The 21,150-nt window shown below is 47.6% G+C and overlaps 1 protein-coding gene across 3 annotated transcripts in view; it reads right to left on the bottom strand.

The window, feature by feature from the left end:
* Positions 1 to 21,150, bottom strand: part of LOC142803498 (neprilysin-1-like) — a 140,311-nt gene that overhangs the window by 103,587 nt on the left and 15,574 nt on the right. For all 3 annotated transcript variants that reach the window (XM_075888618.1, XM_075888619.1, XM_075888620.1), the window contains exons 2-3: positions 7,150 to 7,431; positions 4,699 to 4,836 (exon numbers count right to left, since the gene is read on the bottom strand). In XM_075888618.1, the coding sequence (XP_075744733.1) occupies positions 4,699 to 4,836; positions 7,150 to 7,431 (420 nt within the window). The remainder of the gene's footprint in view (positions 1 to 4,698; positions 4,837 to 7,149; positions 7,432 to 21,150) is intronic.

Below are 21,150 nucleotides of genomic sequence, written 5' to 3'. Positions count from 1 at the left end.
ACAACCGGCAAGGCATCCTGAGTATCCAAAGTGGCCAGAGGAAAAACAAAGCAACGACATAATGGACACTCCCTTCCCAATGCCAGAACTTATATTGGCACTAAATGAGTTAAACTGTAAAACAGCCTCGGGCCCTGATATGATATGATATGATACCTACAAACAATTGCAGATACTGACAGAGAACCAACTAACCGCTCTTCTTTCCATCATCAATCAAGTATGGGAAGATGTAAATCTCCCTAAATAGTGGAAACATTCAAATGTTATACCACTGCCTAAACCAAATAAACCTCTGACGACTGCAAGTAACCTTCGGCCAATTTCGTTAACTTCAGTAATCGGAAAGGTGATGGAGCGAATGGTGAACAAGCGCCTCACATGGATCCTAGAAAATGGGGAGCACTATCACTGGAGAGAAACTGGCTTCAGACCCCACCTGTCTACTAAAGACACACTCCGGCGCCTTTACGAGGACGTACTAAAGAACCCCTCACCTTATTGGCCGAGCAATATTGTAGGTATTCATGTAAAGAATGCTTTCAATTCGGTGCCTCATGATACTATACTACGCGAGCTGTCAGAACTGCCTGTTGAGAGACGGCTGTATAATTATGTCCGGAGTTTTTTCCAGGATAGGATCTTTTCTAGAAAAATAGGCTTTTTCACCAGTCAATTATACTCCAACAAAATTGTGGTTCCGCAGTGAGCTATTATCTCTCCAACACTGTTTAACATACCAATGCGCCCACTTGCCTTTCTTCTGAGTGTAGTCCAGTCTATCTCGGCGGGAATCTATGCCGACGACGTTACAATTTGCTGTAACGCGCGAGACATCTCTACGCAACAGCAGCAGCTCCAGAAGGCAATTGATGTCATCACCACTTTTCTTGACAGGCAAAGTCTCCTGATTTCACCGGAAAAGACAGAATTACAAACCACAACCTACAAACCTACAAACCACAACAAGCAGCAATTTATTCGAGATAAAATCCAACTTAGTGTACGCAACACAAGCATACAGCGCACAGAGCGCATTAAGGCACTAGGAATAATATATCAACAAAATTCAAAGTCCACTCAATGGGTAGAAAAAGTGCTGTGCACTACGAAACAGACAACAAGAGTGCTGCGAAAGTTGACAAATTGCGCCTGGAGTCTATCCGAAGGTCAAATTAAAAGGCTTGGGCAAACACTCGTACACTCCAGGCTCCTATATGGACTACCCTTCCTGCCAATGACGCTGACCCAGCTTGAAAAACTTGAGTATTGAAAAACTTGAGCTTGAAAAACTTGAGCTTGAAAAACTTGGGTATTTCGGTAGCCACAGGGCTACCGAAATACACAAATTCGAAGACCTGTACGGAACAGGTCTACTTATTCCATTACGTGACTATGTAGAGCCTGCACTGCAAGCTCAAAATGAGCGCCTCGAACTGATCCGTCCTGGAAAAGCCATCCGAAACAAGCCTGGTCTAAGCAACCAAGACCTGCCTCTAATTATACCCACCATTCCGCCATGTGAAGATAAATCGGCCCCTTCCAAAACACATGAGCCAAGCCTTGGACAATCAGCGAAGGGCATACTACGCTCTGCGACATTGTGAACACCTTAAAAGTATATTTAACGAAGAAGATATAATCTACACGGATGCATCATGCACTCTAGAAGGCTCTAACACAGGCGCAGTTCGCAACCTGAGAACAGGGGAAGCATCCTCATTCTTTATAACTCAACCCCGCTTACTGTCCGAAGCAGCTGAAGGGTACGCTATTTCGGAAGCTCTAGCCCATTACAATCAAACAGGATTATCGCCAAAAGCTATTCACATCTTCACGGATTCGCAGCAAGTGCTTCAAACACTCCAAACTAGAAAAAAGCTACCAGCGTATGTCAGGCACATCCTGCACTATGCCGCCCAACTTCAAGAATAATTAGTCAAGGTACGAGTTCATTAGATTCGCGGACACACAAATATACCTAGACACGAGCTAGTTCATCAACGAACCTTGCAGCATCATAGCAAGGAACGAATCGGGGATCCGAGCTCGAAGCAGGCCACAACGATGACGCAAGATGAGCCCCATGAAAGCAACTACCGAGCGAAAGTTCAACGCTGGTGGCAATGAAGGGCCAAGTTAGAAGAAGCTACAAAACACGATGCCCCACCCCCAAGATCCACCCGCCTCTACGAAGTCACACTCAGAATGTTGCAAACTTGAAGTTTCACGACAATTTCGGTCCTTCACAAGATACACCAGACAAAGTACTCCGACCCCAGCTGCGACTACTACCACAAGCCAGCAACGACGGAGCATATCTTCTGGGAATGCCCCATTCACGAACCAAGCCGAGCTGCTTTTATGAAAAAAGCCTAACATACCCTGTCTCAGCTACAACAAGACATGGAAGGGACTAACAACTGGATACTTGAGGACCCACTTATCAGAGCGAGGCTGAACCTGTGGTGTGCTGCCTTGCGCACGATCGCCATTCCCTGCCCTGAAGTAACAAGCTGACCAGTTTGAGGTTACCCGAGTTTCTTTTTTTTTCATGGTGCTCAAGATAACAAGCGCGAGCACATTGTAAACAGTCCAATAAAGTTTTCAATCAATCAATCACAGCACTCACGTAATGGACGGCTTGCTTTCCATGCCCTCATGATGGCGCTAGCTATCCCACGCTCCTTTGCTAGGCGAAACTGACGAAAAGCTCACCATCAGGTGGCGTATTTGTGAAAAGGGTATATTCCACTAAACTATATGACGCTGTCCGGAACGAACGTTTGCTGCACAGTAACTTGTTTCCCCTAACTTCCACTATCACGATAACGGTAAGCTATAACTGCCTATTTATATTTGTGGCCACTTGTGGGGCCTTTGTAGGAAGGTCCATGTTTGTGTGGCGTTGTGGTTGTTTTTTTTTCCTTCTGATTGGTGCCCGATTTTGGAGCAGAGGCGTCTAATGGGGCACAGAGCGTGACGCCGCCAGATGTGGTGTGGAGAACGGGGAAGCTGGTATGAGCCCCCTCTCGTATTGTGTCGGCACACGATGTAACAGGGACCGCAGCAGACGGTGCATTGTTTTAGAAGTTCTCTCTTTGTTTGCTTGGCATGGCCCAGCTGACCCGCTTGAGAGGGTTGTGGCCGGGAGCGGATAGGTTGCTTCCTTTCCCCTTGAGAGAGAGAGTGGGAAAGAGGGCGCCACGCCCGTCTGGTTTACCTTGACCTATGGGGCAGAAGAGGTGAGAGAAACTTGTTTCTTGCTGCTGCCAGGGGTGCTCCTATGCTCCGAGGTATTTGGCGAGGAGAACGGAGGAAGAAATGGCGAGCAGGGTGGTGTTTCATGATACCATGACGAGGATGACGAAGTGGGCGACGAAAAATCCGTCGCGGTGGAGGAGGAGCCTCGGCTGGTCGTAATGGTTTTCTCTTTCTCTTGTGGGGAGCGGGGCCGCTGGTGGTCTTCTCTAGAGTTGCTGCATATGCTACCTTTAGGTATACTGTGCTTTAGGTAGCAGGGTTGCGCCAAGGTACACCATCTTGGATTCAAATGTCTTGCGGGAAAGCCACTCACCACCCACGTAGGCGCAGCGCTCACGCTTCAGAGTACTAGCATTGCTTTATTTATTCTTTTCGGTTTTTTTTCTATTTTTTATGACAGTACAAAAAAAACTCAGTTGCTCTCGTCACGCCTGGAAGCCTGGATTTTATGTTGACTATTTTGGTATGTAATAATGAAAAAACGTGCGTCATCTCGTTTTTTCAAAGGTAGCATATACAGTAACTCTACTCTGCCCGTTCTGTTTGGCCCTCCATCTCGCCGCTGGTGGTTTCCGAAGGCTCGGACTGGTTTCGCTTGACGGCAAGGGAGGCTGTCATGGTGACGGCGGCCATCTGATGTCTTGTGGCCGGCTGATTTTCCGGTGTTAGGCGTTTCGCCCGACGTATTGTGGGCTTTTGTTTTGCTTTACGTTTGGCCTTTTCGGATAAAACGACCAGGACGTGCGCAGTTGCCTTGAGTCTTCTCCTTTGATATTGTGTGGTAGAGGTTGGTGATTAGCACGGCGGGCCTAATTGGCCAGTCATTCCGGTGTGTAGGACCTGTACGGCAGTTTTCAGCAACAGAGCACAGGCCTTGCTTCGCTCGGCCTTGTTGAGTGAATATCCTGCAGTGAAGCCCTCTGGGAGGTCGTCAGCCGTTAGTGGTGGTGACGTGGGACTGCAGGATGCAGTGCCATAGGATGAATAAGCAGGGAAAAAATGGGGAGAGGGAGTAAAAGTGAGGATGAAGGCTTGAATTCTGAGCCTAGGGCTGCGTGCAAGGGGCGATACAAGGCTATGAATAAAATTAAAGAAATGTGTGCACGTGAACGCACAAAATTGAAAAGAACTAGAAACTCAGAGGAGCGGAAAAACCTTGTCCGCCACACGAACTCGCCGGTTGTTTAATTTATGCGTGACTGACGGGGTAGAAACTGAAAACATGGATTTCGGGTCAGCAAGCAAAAACCATCGCCACTAGGCTACCGCGGTGGTTTGACTCGAATGCATCCACACAATAAATTCTTCAGAACTTCGTTTCAACTACACGAACACGTATTTGAAGAAGATGATGTTTTGATCTAGAATTTTGCCGGTTCATCGGCTTGTTCGAGAACTATTTGGTATTCAATATAACGGAATATTCGCACTCACCTCTGGTTCGTACGCCGATGCGAAATTCAAACACGCATGGTACATGCCAGCTGCTTTCTGCCACGAAAGTTGATTGGAGTCTGGTATGTAAGGAACGATTAGGCGTAGTTGAGTAAAGAAGTTGACGGCATGTTGAGCCTGTAACGAAATATGAAAGATCATGATATGGGGCGCTATTCAAGCTGCGTACTCCAACCCTGATTCTTTACTGAGAAACCCCAAACACTTGGCAAATGAATGTGCGATGTCTTGGTCCTCTTCTATATGTCGGAAGACAAGTTATTGCCAATAACCATACTCCTCTGCAGGCACGGTAACGAAAATCCAAACAATTACCAACGAATACGATATTTTCACCACAGATACACTCTCCTTTAAATTGCCAATATCTTAGGCAGAAGAATTCGACAGGAAGGTATGAACCTTCAGTTACTGACTACCTTTAAAATTTACCTTTTAGTTTTTTTAACGTTTCTTACTTTAGCTCTACACTTTTTAGTGTTGTCATTAGATGGTATCCTCAAAGTATTTTATTTTTCTTTGATTCCTTCGTCACGAGCGCGAGCTGCGGTTACATAGGAAGCTTCTTTTTATATTTATTGCACGACCACCGAATGATGCTTCACTTTCTCTTCCCGGTGCTTCCTGTTAAACATACCTTTCCCATATGGTTTTCTGAGTATTCATCAAACAGCTTTGAAACCAAAATCAAGGGTTCTGTTTCAAGTTAACAGTTATCTTGTCACGCCTAGAAGTCTGCAGCGAGACAGATGACAATGACCTGAGGAGCAAGAGCAGACTCTACGGTTTTTCTCGTTCGGCCTTTACAAAGTTTGAGTACTTCATTGCGACTTGTGCTAAGCAGCAGCAACATTTCAGTGCCAAATCGATACCACACTAACATGCGAAATGTAGCACAACTGCCTAACGCATTTGGACGACGTCATTCTATTCTCTGCTGAATTTCACAAATAGGTACAGTGATCGCACGCAGTATCAAAAGGTATACGTTCTGCTGAAAGAAAATCTTCTATTCTTGGGGTGTCCTGTCAGCAGTGAGGGTGTGCCGCGAGGCCTCCAACCTATAGACGGCATCGGAAATTTTACAATGCGATCTGGCAAAATGGTGGTAAGACAAACTTTAGGACTGCGTGCCATACTACCGACGCTCCCATTAGAACTTCTCATACATTGCTTCCTATTTGACACGCTTCGTCAGAGACGACGTCACACTCGTATGGGATGACAAAGAGCGAAAAACGTTCAGCGAGCTCCGTCAATGGCTACCATTCCACCACTGGACATTCTCACAAATACGCTCGCTCACACCAACGTCAGAAATGTCGGCTTATGTGCTGTACTCCTGCAATGGCAAGATAGCTCCTAATGAGTAATCGATTATGCGAGCAAAGCCTTTTTCCAAACGGAGAAACGTTCGAATACGAATCGAGTAGCAGCTGTTCAAACAGTTTTATTTCAGAAAAAAATATCTACAGCTGAATTCACGAATAGCCGCTGTTAGGTGAATCAGTCAATATAATGTCTTTGCTCTATCCTAGCTCGAGAATATTCAAAGAAAACTGACATAGGATGTGCAATGCTAAAGGTCCATGTACTGCGCTATGTAAGTCCATGTAAAGAACACCAGACGGCCGCCATTTATTGGCTTTAAGTACAGCATGTCATACAATAATATTCTCGGCTCTGGTCTTTAGCAGTCCAGAATGAGACGAAATAAAAAAGATAACATTTTCTTCGTCTTCATGTCATTCTTGGACCACAAGGATGATAATTTTTTTAGATCGGGATTGCAGAAGCAGCTCTCAAAACGCGTACTGACTCTTCGAAAACCATTAAACATATAATCTATCGCACAGAGCAAGCTGCTTTCGAATGCATATATTGTTTAAAATTTGATGAGATGTTTTAATCAGCACAATATATTCTGGATAATCTAAACAGATAATAAGAGAAGGGCATCGAATACACTTAATGAATTCGACCGCGACGAATAGGGCTTGAATGTAGCGTGACCAGTAGAGAAAGACTACGCATTTCATCTGTAGAGCACATTATCCTCGTCCATTTGATTGTGCAGTCACTCCTATCTTTGTATTTATTATATTGGACCTCCTGATGTCTTTTTTAACTAAAGGCATTTGACTTTTACAGTTTCATTGGTGCGTTCTTGACGTCCATGACGTCACGTCAAATGCGTAACCTGTGCGAATTGTAACAAATTGCAAGACATCTATTACTCCTGTCCAGTAATTATTTGGGGACACATTATTATGTAATTTTTGGTAAATGAGTAACAAAGAAGCCACCATGTCACCGCTTTCGCTCTGGTGATACTTAGGTGAAAGAAAAGGTTCTATATTACGCACCAACCATTTTCTTATCCTTCTTTAAAATATTATTCAAATAAAGAACACCAGCAGTTGTTCTCACGTTCTTAAACTCGTTGGTGCCTCTGAAATAGTTGCAAACGAACTTATAAAAGTCATTGCACGGGTCCACACTTTTGTCGAGTTTTTCTCGTATCTGTTGTCCCAGTGTCCGGCAGGCACACGACGAGCATTCATTATCAGGTTGGAGAGGCATCGGTACATTGTGGGGATCGGGTAAGGGTGTCACTAAGCCGCTGGTTCCTGACGGTCCAGACTGTTCCGACGGTCGTGTTAATCCCGGAACAGCAATTTCCGGGACGTAGAGCGACGGCAGTGTATCCACCTGTTTGTTGGGGCCGGAAAAATAGTGGTACAGTTACTAATCATCGCCTGGTTTGTTAATTGAGTGATACACCACATGCGTTGGGAACAAGATGTGCGCTGAAAGTAACTGTGAACTCAGTAAACGCAACCATTATTTGGGCTTCTCTGCGTAACACAAATTACTGCATTAAAATGACTTCCTGTTCACTAAAGTAAACAGATGAAGCTGGAAAGATAGAGTTTTTCCCGGGCAGTTTTGGCAGTTTCACAGTTTTATATGGTAATTTTCATTACGTGAGTGATACTCAGTGTTCTCAAGATTATTTTCGCAAGACCTACATTGTTGCTACATCTTGCCCTTGATGAAGGCCTATCTGCATGCTCCTTTCTCTGCAGACCGTGGTTACAGAATGATGTTACAAGATTGTCGTATGAAATATCAAAAGTAGACATATAAACTAGTTGAATGGCATTCACGCTGTACACCAGGTATTGTACTTGTAATGCAAGAGTGGTTGTTGCATCTTTTGAGGAAGGCTGGTCCGTCAGCTGTAAACGTTCAGTGAAGACACTTTCATGAAAGTTTCGTTATATATGTGACGTTTCTTTTTCAAAAAGACCCAAAATGCAGAAACCAAAACTAGGCTACATTTCACGGTAACACAACTAATGCCTAAGTGTGTTCAACATCTAGAACACGTATAATCAAAATGGGGTGATTTCTTGTAGTAACATGAGCTCACATAGGCACTTTCTAAATAAAAAGAACCAAGTATATACTCCAACTGTTTCAAAGGAAGCCACACTCATACCAGCACTGCGGCAACAAACGTGATCACAGCAACCAATGCGGCCTCACTCAAAATGTTTTATTTGTGCATTATTGGCTTTGTTATCGTATTTACGTTCTACAACTAGATTTTCTAGCACGAGCTGACACTTACTGAAGGACATGATGTTCAATGACGAACTCAAATGTAAACAGTAAGAGGCTGACCTCCATACTTCTTTTTGCCTCTTAGTGATCCTTTCGACTTTAGCGCAACAGTCTCTTGTCTTCCGTTCATTCCCATGTGGTACATTTGAAATAGAATGGGCATAAAGTAACAATATTGGACGTCTATATATTCTCTAAAGAACAAGAAATTGTCGAACATGGCATGGCAGTAAACTAAGTGTAACTCTAATGAAGCACTGTTATAGATGCCCCGAACAACACACACTGATATGACAGCCCATATTAGTGCGTGCGCCTTTTGCCAGGAAGGACCACTCGCTCTTCAACTCTATAGTAATCGCCCTTACGCCAATGCGCCGAAGCACGGAATCGACAGAAGTACAAGTAGGATGTCAATTCTGTCGCGAAATTGCTATACCGTACATTCTTATCATTTTACGACTATTTTACGAGCTATATAATTCATGTCCGAATAAAAAGTCTCAATCTATATGTCTCAAATACAAACTTTATTCCTCAATACTGACGTCATTGGGGTGGAGCCACAATATAGGGTAATAGTATTTAGGGGATAGGAATATACTGGCAAAAACTTGTTTGAGCAGGCCCAACCATATTATCAGTAAAAATGTAGGTTTTCGTCAATTTCATTTAGGATGAGTTTGGTTCTTTTAAAAAAAACAACATGTAATATATATATATATATATATATATATATATATTGTGTGTGTCTGTGTGTGTGTGTGTGTACCACGTTGTCTACTCTATGAACATGCCTACCCTTCTTATCCCACCGTTTCGCTGTTCTTGAACTGGGGGGAAGATGTGGTAAAAAACGTTGCCCACCGTTGAACCGACGTTGTGCGTGTGCGTGTGCGTGTGCGTGTGTGTGTGTGTGTGTGTGTGTGTGTGTGTGTGTGTGTGTGTGTGTGTGTGTTGAAACTTTTGCATTATACAGATTTTAACCAAATATACTGTGGGCATTTAGTATACGCATCCCCTTCACCGGTACATTATCATCATTATCATGTGTGGCTCATGCACCCTCATCGTTGTCGCGTAGCATCATCATCTTGGCTCATTCATCAAAGCTGTCGGCTGCCGGTTCCTCGGGCCTAATAAAAGCTCATCCAAACCAAGACTTCATACGTGGTGGAGCTTGCTGTTAGATCCCCCGCCATCTTCTCAACCACTCTACCCCCTGGAGCTACGTTCAGGTCGCCGCTTGGGCCAGGTGTCCGGAAATATGTCGCACCAAGATGAGGCCGGTGTTGCAGCCGTTCCCACTCAACCACCGCGTGCCGCGCCTTCTCACGTCAACAGCCTCCAGCGTGAGCCCCATCCCTTCGCTGGTATGCGCGGGGAAGATGTGGAGGAATGGCTGGACGATTTCGAACGTGTCGGCGCTGCTAACCGGTGGGATAACATCTACAAACTCACGCACGTGTCATTCTACCTCACGGGTGTCGCGAAGAAGTGGTTCCTCAACCACTTCATCGACATCCCCGACTGGTAAGCCTTCAAAGATCAGCTTCGCCATGTGTTTGGCACATGGCCGGGTTGACACACCAATGACGGAATCAGACAAGGTGCGCCAGCTTCTTAAGGGGATTTCACCCGTCGCATTCAATGCCCTTGCAATCAAGAATCCGGCTACCGTTGCTGACTTTGCGACAACCTGTCAGTTCCTCGAAGAACTTGAGTCTATGCGCCTACAACCCGACAGTGACGCGGCTCGTATTACGACTGACCCAAACCTGCGAGACACGATAAGGGCGATTATACGTGAAGAATTAGAATCAATGGGATTCTGTGGGCAACTGAGGGCACAGGTTAGCCAGATGAGGACAGAGGACGTTCTAGGACAACGAGAGACTTTTATATACACGAAGACGGACAAAGGGATACACACAACATAAACTCACACATATATACACGCGTTCACGGTCCTACGAGAAAGGGAGTTAATGTTCTTGTTCGTCCACTCACATTCTACTTTTGGGGCGTGAACGTTGCGCTTGACCTTGAGCTCTCTGGTAGTCAGGAGGCGGTGTGCCTTGTGCTTGCGGAGTTCGTACCGAGGCGGGGCCCGGTCTAGAAGATGACCGCCAGGGGCATCCCAGTACGGTGGTCAACGCCTGGGCTTGCCTGCACACCACCGAGAACAGCGTACCGCCGACTGCCGCGAACAGACCTGGGACTGCGTCTCGCTCCGGGACCAGAACAGCAGCTGACCGTGACGAACGTTGCTTCAGACCAACGTGGGGGTGAGGTGGGGTGACGCCCAGTCCAGGACGCACCCGAGAACTTCAACACCGAGACGAGGCCCGGACACGGAGGGTCAGAACCAGCAGCCGCGGCATGGCCCGAACTTGTCCTTGCTCTCTGCTCTCTGGGGTTAGCCGAGCTGTCCCCGTGGCTCGGGAGCTTTTCACGTGGTATGCGCACGAGCACGCGCATAGGCGAGGTTATAGTTTTACCGCTATCATCATCATGATGATTCCCGCGCACCCTGAAATACTAAATCGGCCCCGCACACCAATTTTCTACGTAAAAGCATGACGCACACTCTCCAGGGCAACGTTTTTTACCACGTCTTCCCCCCAGTTCAAGAACAGCGAAACGGTGGGATAAGAAGGGTAGGCATGTTCATAGAGTAGACAACGTGTTACCCGCGTCATGAGTTCTTTGTGAGTCTATACGAGTAATCGGACAGCCTAGTCAGTAGTAAGAGATGTGCGGCTAAGATAGTCGGCACCGACATTATCTGAGCCCTGAATGTATTCTACGTGGAAGTTGTAGTCCATCAAGAGTAGACTCCAGCGTAGCACTCGTGTGTTGATTTGTCGGGCAGAGTTGATGTATTTCAGTGGCTGGTGGTCTGATTGCAAAACGAATGGCCTGCCGTAGAGGTACACATGAAATTTCTGGACACCCCACACGATGGCGAGGCATTCTGTCTCAATTGTAGAATATGCCACTTCACGCGGTAGCAGCTTCCTACTGGCATAGGACACTGGATGCAAGAGACCATTGTGTTCTTGTAGGAGGACAGCTCCCAAACTCCGTGATGACGCGTCAGTGTGCAATACGAAAGGCCTTTCGAGGTTAGGTGCTTTCAGTATGGGTCGCCTTGACATTATTGCCTTGAGCTTTTGAAATGCATCCTGATGCTTGTCAGCTGTCACGTCAGTCCAGCTTATTAGGACTCCCTTTCTTCGTGAGCTCGGTAAGTGGATGTGAAAGCTCGGCACAGTTGGGCACAAACTCTCGGTAGTAGCCGGTAAGTCCGAGAAAGGCCGAAGCTCTTTCTTAGTTTCCAGCCGTTTCGCTGACACGATTTTGTCTGATGTGTCCTTCTGAGGTTGTAGCAGCCCTTGTCCCACAATGTGACCAAGGAAGCTAGTCGTCGGGGAACCTATCTCGCCTTTCTTCGGCTTGATAGTTAAATGCCCCTCGCGCACACGTTGAAATACATGGCGTAATGTGACCACGTGTTCGTCCCATGTTGCGGTCGCAAAAAGAACATCATCAAAGCAGTAATAGACAATGGTAATGTCGCCGACGACTTCTCGCATCAATCGATTGAACACGGCAGGTGCAGTCTTTATGCCAAAAGGCATAACCCGGAATTGGTATAGGCCCGAGTCACAGGAAAATGCTCTAGCTTCTTTTGACGTACTGGTTATGGGTACCTGCCAATATACTTTTGTGAAGTCAAACTTCGAAAAGTATTGACGCCCAGTAAGTCGTGCAAACATTATGTTAGCGCGGGGAATGGGTTCCGCATCCGGAACGACCATATTTTTAAGTTGACGAAAGTCAATGCAGAGGCGCATCGTGCCATCCTTCTTCTTGGCAACCACAATCGGCGCTTGATAAGCAGATGTAGACTTCTCTATTATGCCCAGCCGTAACATTTCCTGGATCTCTTTCTCAATAGCTTCCTTAACAGCGAAAGGTATGGGGTATTGTCGGACATGTATGGGCTGAGCGGTGGTCAATTTCAGCTGGCACTCCACAACATCAGTCTTTCCCGGTAAATCAGAAAATATGTCGTGGTAGGCGGAAAGGAGCTCGTTGACTTGGTTTCTTTGTTCTCTACTAAGGCTAGGTGCTACATCCACATCCTTCCAATCCTGCGTTTGTACAAGTGGGGCATGTAATAAATTTTCTGTGCCTTCGATTTCCACTTGATGGATTGACGTTACAGCAGCAGCTGTCGTCGTTGACGTGTCCGAGCCATTCCGCAGCTCGTACTTTTTGAGCATGTTGATGTGGAAGACAGTTGTTCTGTGACCGAGGTTCACAGCATAATCCAATGGGCTTTTCTTGTCTGTCACAGTAAAGGGGCCCTTCCATGTTAGTATCAGTTTGTTGTGATCGGCGGGTAGCAGCACGAGAACTTTGTCACCCACGCTTAAGTCCCGCTTCTTCGCCTTGCGATCATAGTAAGTCTTCTAACGAACATGTGCCTTCGCAAGGTCTTGAGATGCTATTTCACAGGTTCGTTGCAGACGTTCCCGCAATTCTACAATGTATTCGTAGGTTGACTTGGTCACGTCATCCAACTTTGGGTTAGTCCACAAGTCTCTCAAAATTGTCATTGGGCCGCGAACGTATCGGCCATAGAGCAACTTGAACGGCGAGTATCCGGTACATTTTTGTGGCATCTCCCGATACGCGAAAAGGAGGGGGCCGAGGTACCGTGTTGCATCCCGTATCTCGAAGTACAGATAGAGTTTTGCCCTCAAGCAATCCTCTCACTAGAGGAAGAATTCCGACATCAGCCACAGTTGGGGTATGCGTCGACGTCATATTCACAACCGGGATAGTCTCCCCAGTCTGGAGTACGACGTACCCTTCATCCGGTTTCTCCGGTGTGTCAGCGTTGTCTCCTTCTTCGGGTGACAGCGTGCACGATGCCAACTGCTTTTCCTGGGTTCGAGTTGTCTCCACAGACAAACCGTTTTTGCCACTCGACCAGCCTGTTGCTGACTGGTTATTTCTCGTCCGAGACCAACATTCAGACGCACGGTGCCCTGTCTTATTGCACAAGAAACAGAGACTTTGGCCCTTAAACTGGCGCTTAGCAGTTTCTGCTTTACGAGCATCTGCTGAGCTCTCCTTATACAGCTTGTCCTTGCCCAAATTGAACAAATCTTGAGCTTCCAGAAAGCAGTCTGCGTTCTGCGCTAAAGAGTGCAATTTCTTACAGTTCCTCTCCTTCATAAATACCCTCAGGGTGGGTGAGCATCCCTTCATGAACTGTTCTGAAATGATTACGTCGCGAAGAGCGTCATATGTTTTCTCCACATTTGCCAGCTCCATCCAACGGTCAAAATTACCTGCTAAGCGAGAAGCATATTGGAGCCCCGTCTCCTTGTCCTCTGGTCTCGCCTTGCGAAATTTCTCGTGGTATCCTTCAGTCGTATACCGGAATCGTAACAGCAATGTTGCCTTCACCTGGTCATAGTCGGTGGCGGAAGCAGAGTCAAGTCGACTAATCACGGATAACGCCTCTCCCGTCAGGCACAAGTTGAGCGAAAAGGCCCATTTGCTCCGAAGCCACTCCTGAGACACCGCGACGCGCTCAAAACGCTGCAGATATGCGTCGAGCTCATCTCGCATCTCGTTGAACGGTAGCAATAGCTTCTGCGGGTCCAGCTATCCATTACAGCTGGGGACGCTGCGTCATCGCTTACCGGTCTCCCTATCTCTCCCGCGTTCGAACCAGTCTTCTGCTTTTACAACTTTAGCTTCAACAGCTAAACGCGCTCTTCGGCTTGCAGCCGTCTTTCCTCCAGCGCTATCTTTTCTCGCTGCTCGTCGCAAACTTGCGCACGAAGGTCCCTTTCGATAACGCGCTCCACGTCAACCCATTCCTGCAGTGCCGATCCTGTTAGACCCATGTCCGTTCCGATCGCGTGCAATCTCTCTAAATCCATCGGTTCGTCCCGCCCGTCTGGCTCTCGGCAAGAAGGTAAGGCCGATCTATCCTGGCAGGTTCGCCAAAATTTGTGGGCAACTGTGGGCACAGGTTAGCCAGATGAGGACAGAGGACGTTCTAGGACAACGAGAGACTTTTATATACACGAAGACGGACAAAGGGATACACACAACATAAACTCACACGTATATACACGCGTTCACGGTCCTACGCGAAAGGGAGTTAATGTTCTTGTTCGTCCACTCACATTCTACTCTTGGGGCGTGAACGTTGCGCTTGACCTTGAGCTCTCTGGTAGTCAGGAGGCGGTGTGCCTTGTGCTTGCGGAGTTCGTACCGAGGCGGGGCCCGGTCTAGAAGATAACCGCCAGGGGCATCCCAGTACGGTGGTCAACGCCTGGGCTTGCCTGTACACCACCGAGAACAGCGTACCGCCGACTGTCGCGAACAGACCTGGGACAGTGTCTCACTCCGGGACCAGAACAGCAGCTGGCCGTGACGAACGTTGCTTCAGACCAACGTGGGGGTGAGGTGGGGCGACGCCCAGTCCAGGACGCACCCGAGGACTTCAACGCCGTGACGAGACCCGGACACGGAAGGTCAGAACGAGCAGCCGGGGCGTGGCCCGAACTTGTCCTTGCTCTCTGCTCTCTGGAGTTAGCCGAGCTGTCTCCGTGGCTAGGGAGCTTTTTACGTGGTACGCGCACGAGCACGCGCATAGGCGAGCTTATAGTGTTACCGCTATCACCATCATGATGATTCCCGCGCACCCTGAAATACTAAATCGGCCCCGCACACCAATTTTCTACGCCAAAGCATGACGCACACTCTCCAGGCCAGCGTTTTTTACCACAGATTTACACTACCTTCAGTGTGTCCCATTCAGCCTTCTTCAACGTCATTGCGGGATGTCATCAGGGAAGAGCTCACGTCCATGACCCACATGGCGAACCTGCAGCCCATTGTCTTTCGTACTCTACCATTGTTGCCGCACACCGCCGCCGCACCGCCAGGCACCGTCAGCTCGACATCCCCGCCACGAACGTACGCGCCGGTTGCGGCCGCACCTCCCACAAGCTTTCCCACGAGCTTTTCATCACCACCGCCTGAGCCGTCACCTGTCCCTCTGACTGCTCTCTCTCCCGGTGCAGTTAGCGCAAGCTACTACCCTCCTCATCGATCGACTTGGCCTACGTGCTATTATTGCGGCTATCGTGGTCACATTGCACGCTTTTGCCGCAAGCGCCAGCAAGACGAGCGCCGAGAGTATGACATACGCGAACGGGACTATACCACAGGAGCCTTGTACCAGGGCCGCCGTTATTCGTCACCGCCACGCCGGTCTCCATCTCCGCCAGCATCGGGTGAACTGCGCAGTAGTCACCGATCAACCCGACGCCGTTCACCGTCGCCTTACCGTTGCTCTTCTTCTTCTCCTCTTCAGCCTGCTTCCCTTACTTCTGATCGGCGTCAGGAAAACTAAGCGATGCAGTTTTTGGAGGACAAACTGCATTCCAACACAGGACTCCAATTCCTCTAGCGCGCCCCTACAATATGATTGCGGTCACAGTTGAGGGAGTGGACGTTGATGCTTTGGTGGACACTGGGGCTGCGTTTTCTGTTATTTGTGCTGATTTGTGTGCCCGTCTTCGAAAAGTCACGACGCCTTATGATGGACCGACACTGGTTACAGCCCAGGGAACAATGATTCGCCCTTCTGCTCTCTGTACTGCCCGTGTACTAATAAACGAAATTCTTCATCATATAGAATTTGTTGTGCTATCCCCGTGCTCCCATGAACTCATTTTGAGCTGGAATTTCTTTGCTTCTGCGGCTGTTTGCTGTGCACAACGTGTCGTCCATCTTACTGACACGGACCACTTGCTCAACGACGAAACCTACAGGCCACTTCGACTCATCGCTGCAGTAGACATCGAGTTACCACCAAACGAACATCAATTAGTTACAGTTTTGTCCAACGACGTCGACTCTGGTGACATTTTGGTCACTCCGTCACCGCGTTGCCTTAATAAAGGCATAGCTCGCACATCAGGTGTGGCTCGCTTCAAAAGTGGATCGACTGTCCTCGCTGCTACCAACACCACGCAAGATAAAATTTTACTAACACGGGGCACTACTGTCGCCTGCATTGCCGATCTGCAGCCTGTGTGAGTTGTGCCTCTTAACCCTGTCTCCTCTAACGACCATCCTGCAGATCATGCTGCTTCCTCGGCCTTTACAGCAGCCATCAACAAAGACTTGAATGACTCACAGAAGCAGCAGCTGCTTGATTTGTTGGAAAAGCATACAAACTCCTTTGACGTTCATTCATCCACCCTGGGCCAGACAACCGCTACAGCACATCGTATTCAGACCGACGGAACATCCAACCGAGCTTCCTGCACACAGACGCTAGCGGCCGCGGTTTAGGAGCCGTGCTCCTGCAACGCGACAACTCTTCGCGAGAGCGAGTCGTTGCATACGCCAGCCGCGTCCTCTCCGCAGCCGAGAGGAACTACACGATCACCGAGCAGGAGTGCCTCGCCATCGTTTGGTCAGTACAGAAATTTCGTCCATATCTACATGGCCGCCATTTCACCATTGTGACCGGCCACCACGCTTTATGTTGGCTTTCGACCCTCAAGAACTTGTCGGGACGCCTCGGACGCTGGATTCTACGCCTCCAAGAATATGATTTTGAGATCGTGTACAAGTGTGGCAGGAAGCACAGTGACGCCGATGCTCTTTCTCGCTGCCCACTACTAGCGACTCCACTCGGGGTTTCCGCCATCAATTTGCACAACACGCCCTCGGAGTCCACGTCTACGGCGGTTTCCTCTCTCGCCTCTATGGACCAGCTGCCTTCGTACGACCTCCCCCCCCCCCCCCCCGATTTTCCTTCTCGACAGTTGGCTGACCCATACTGTCGACGTATTATAGGCCACCTCACTGGCAGTTCCCGTCCACCTAATGCAAGGCTCCGTCGCCAACTCTCGCAATTTAAGCTGGACAACTCGGTGCTGTACTGCAAAATTTACCATCCTGACGGTCAGCGCTGGGTTCCCGTTCTACCCCGATCGCTTCGGTCCGAAGTCCTCAGGGCGCTTCATGACCATCCGACTGCTGGTCACCTTGGTTACCATAAAACCTACGATCGCCTTCGAAGTCGGTTTTATTGGCCAGGCATTACCAATAGTGTAGCTCGGTACGTCTGGTCCTGCACTACCTGCCAATTTAGAAAACTACCACAATCTGCTCCCGCCGGTACACTACAGCCTCTTCCTTGCCCAGCCACACCATTCGAAGTTGTAGGCGTCGATCTTTATGGCCCCCTCCCAGTCAGTGCTGCTGGAAACCGGTGGATAGTAACAGCCGTTGACCATTTGACGCGCTACGCCGAGACGGCATCCGTTACCACTGGTTCAGCTTCTGAGATTGCCGATTTCATCCTCCGAGCCATTATACTGCGTCATGGTTCTCCACGTGTGTTGCTCAGTGACCGTGGAAGGGCCTTCCTTTCACAACTAGTGAACGAACTTCTTCACGCCTCCGGCACAACTCACAAGACTACCTCTAGTTATCATCCCCAGACTAACGGCCTCACTGAGCAATTCCACCGCACTCTTGCTGACATGATCGCCGCCTATATTCAACCAGACCACAAAAACTGGGACGTTGTTCTACCATTCGTCACTTTCGCCTACAATACGGCCATTCAGCGGACAACCAGCTACTCACTTTTACCTAGTTTATGGACGCTCCCCTACTTTTTTCCTGGACGTCTCTTTCTTTACCTGCCAAGCGAATTCATCTCCATCCTCTTCAGAGGAATACGTTTCACGACTCGCACAGTGCCGCCAACGTGCTCGTATAAACACTGAAGCCCGCCAGCAAGATAGAAAGCTAGTTTATGATGAATCGCATCGTGTTGTATCCTTTCAACCTGGAGACGAAGTGCTCCTTTTGACGCCTGTTCGCACACCTGGTTTGTGTGACAAATTTCAGCCTCGGTTTATCGGGCCGTACACAGTTCTTGAAGAGACATCACCAGTGAATTATCGCGTGACGCCACTTGCAGCCCCAGCAGATCGCCGTTATCGAACTACAGAGGTCGTCCATGTCTCCCGTATGAAGCCCTTCATGTGACGTTCTTTGTCCTCTTGACTTGCCGCGGCCAGGCTGGCCACTTTCACGTGAGGGGAATCGGTGTGGGCATTTAGTATACGCATCCTCTTCACCGGTACATTATCATCATTATCATGTGTGGCTCATGCACCCTCATCGTTGTCGCGTAGCGTCATCATCTTGGCTCATTCATCGTAGCTGTCGGCTGCCGGTTCCTCGGGACTAATAAAAGGTAATCCAAACCAAGACTTCATAATGCTATGACCGTAAAGCTGCTGTCATTCTCGAAAACGAACTCCACATCAAGATGGTATTACAGTAGATGTTGGTTGTTTGAACTCGAAGGCAACATGAAAACGGTTTGAATTAAGCGGGCGGGTAATAAAATAGACGCATATTGCGCCGCACTTCGCAGACAGAACTCAGAGAAGCTACTTCTGTAGTCGCTATTGTAAACTACGCACTACACGGGTACCTTGAGTTGGTAAACGCCAGTCAAGGCTGGGTTCCCGCGAAGCCTGCGCTAGCTCGGAACATGAAATCTCGAAAGCATCAATTTGGTCGGCATAACTGGCAATTTCCAACAGGATCGTGGAATATAAATCCCAGAGATCCACTGAAGGATAGGGTCAAGAAGAAAGTAATGTTCATGACCAGAAAATATATAATGAAGGGAGTCTTGTCGGACACTTAGCAATGTGGTTGAAAGCATTTGTCATAAAAAGCAGCTTACGGTGGCGGCTGGTTCCGTGAGCGCAAACACACGTGTCAAGCGCGGCGCAGAGTATGCGATGAAGCGTTTAGACATTCTATGGCGTTGGGAATATCGTGACCTGGTAGTTCGATTGACACTACTCCTGTCACAGACAGCTGCTCTGGCTTCCCGAAAAACAAAACGTCATATCCTGTCCTTATCGGGTACTCTTCGAAAAAGTTTTGGACTAAAGCATGGAGCTTGGTAGAGTACTTCATTTCGACGCTTTTTTGTATGCGCTCAAGTTCTTCCTCACGTACGTCGAGATATTTTCAATAAGGTCAAGGTCGCCGACGAGACCTTACTTTACATGACATCGGTTTCTTGTAAGTTATCAGCAACGTATTGAAATACAAAAAAAAAAGAGAACTAGCTCGTCAGTAGCCAAACGCGCCGAGCAAGACCACCTCCAACACCGTGCTTGCATGCCACCTATCGTTAGTAATAACCCTGTTTTTTTTCTTGTGAAATATGATGTCTCAAGTGCATGTGCCCTTGTGAAAGGTTTTTTTTTTTGTGTGAAAGCGTTGCAGAACTTGCGCGCATACAGAAAAAGTGAATACAAATTATGGAACCCTAAACGTTTGCCTTTAGGAGTTGAACGCGAAAGCAATCTTGTGTTCCTAGAGGTTGCTTTAAACACTAAGGGCATGAAACCTTTTCGAATTTGTTATGCACCTACTGCGTGGCCTTAAAGGAACAGATGCAGTAGCGTGTGTGCCTTTTGCAGTGGCTTACCAACTTTAAACCACGAAGTGATGATGATAATGCCATGTTCTGACACCTGATTTCAATAAGGCTTGTATACGCATTATTACTGTAATGTACTTTATGTTGTATTGTGAAGCACAAACACTTGTTTGTAAAGCATGTGTCACTTTCACTGCATTTCCAAGTATAAGAAGTTATTTTCGATGTATGCGTATGCAGACGTGTGGCCGTGTGGGAGGTCCACTTGCCATGCGAGTGACGTAGCTTCAGTCCCCTTTTTGACCGAAGATATTTATTGTTTTTCATTTGCATCGTTTTCCACTTTTCGATCACTCATTAGATGATGAAATTTTGCTTACAACAAACGACGCCGACGATGGATTTTCTTTGAAGCGAGCTTTTTTAACGCTATAGCGTTAAAAGCTAAAAGCCACTGGTCTCATGTATGTTGCGTATGCTTAGCAAAGCAGACGTTGATGGCACTTGTTTATATTGAAAAGATGTAGGACGTGATGGGGTATGTGACATTTCGTGTTCTTAATCTGAATGTGAACTTCGCAAAGTCGAAAGAAGCGCACTTGCCCGCAGCTATCAAGATAATCAAAGTTTGATTATCAAAGTACCATACTTTAGGATTGGTATCGGTTAGTGCTTCAGCAAGATGTATCAAATTTTTGTAAGCGAATTCTCTAAACATTGCAATTAAATACAGGCTACTCATAAATGACACCCTAATTGCTCCTTCCTTATTAATGTCACCAAAACAATGTTAACATCCATTACCGGTGAATTACAGCTTATTATTTTGAACTGATGCCATTACATCTAAGTTAGAAGCCATTTTTGAATGACTTCTGTTCACTATGCTACAAAGAGCAGAAACAATGACATTAAAGCTTGCGATAAAATCAAATCAGTAGACAGGGGTTTCATGCTCGAGTCTTGAGCTAACAATCTCTGGTTGCATATGTTTCCCGGTCCACAGAGGTTGTTAAGACAGTCTGGCTGCCATATCATTTCAAGAAGCATGCTGTTATTCTCTCCAAGTAATATTCCTACTTCCATGCAATGCAGTCAAACTTGTGGTTGGTGTTAGGCAAGGGGACGGTACTTTTTTTATTGGTTTTGGTGAGGTATTACGGAATGTAAGAAGTCCTCCTAAGCAACGTTGTTACAAGCTGCTACTCTAGCGTCGCCAGCGCGAAGTCGGCGACGGGAATGACAGCAGGTTGGTTCGTTCC

This window comes from Rhipicephalus microplus, chromosome 3 (assembly GCF_043290135.1).
Source record: "Rhipicephalus microplus isolate Deutch F79 chromosome 3, USDA_Rmic, whole genome shotgun sequence".
Classification (NCBI taxonomy): Eukaryota; Metazoa; Arthropoda; class Arachnida; order Ixodida; family Ixodidae; genus Rhipicephalus; species Rhipicephalus microplus.
The sequence above is the reverse complement of the archived record's forward strand: the minus strand, read 5'-3'. Positions and strand labels throughout refer to the sequence as shown.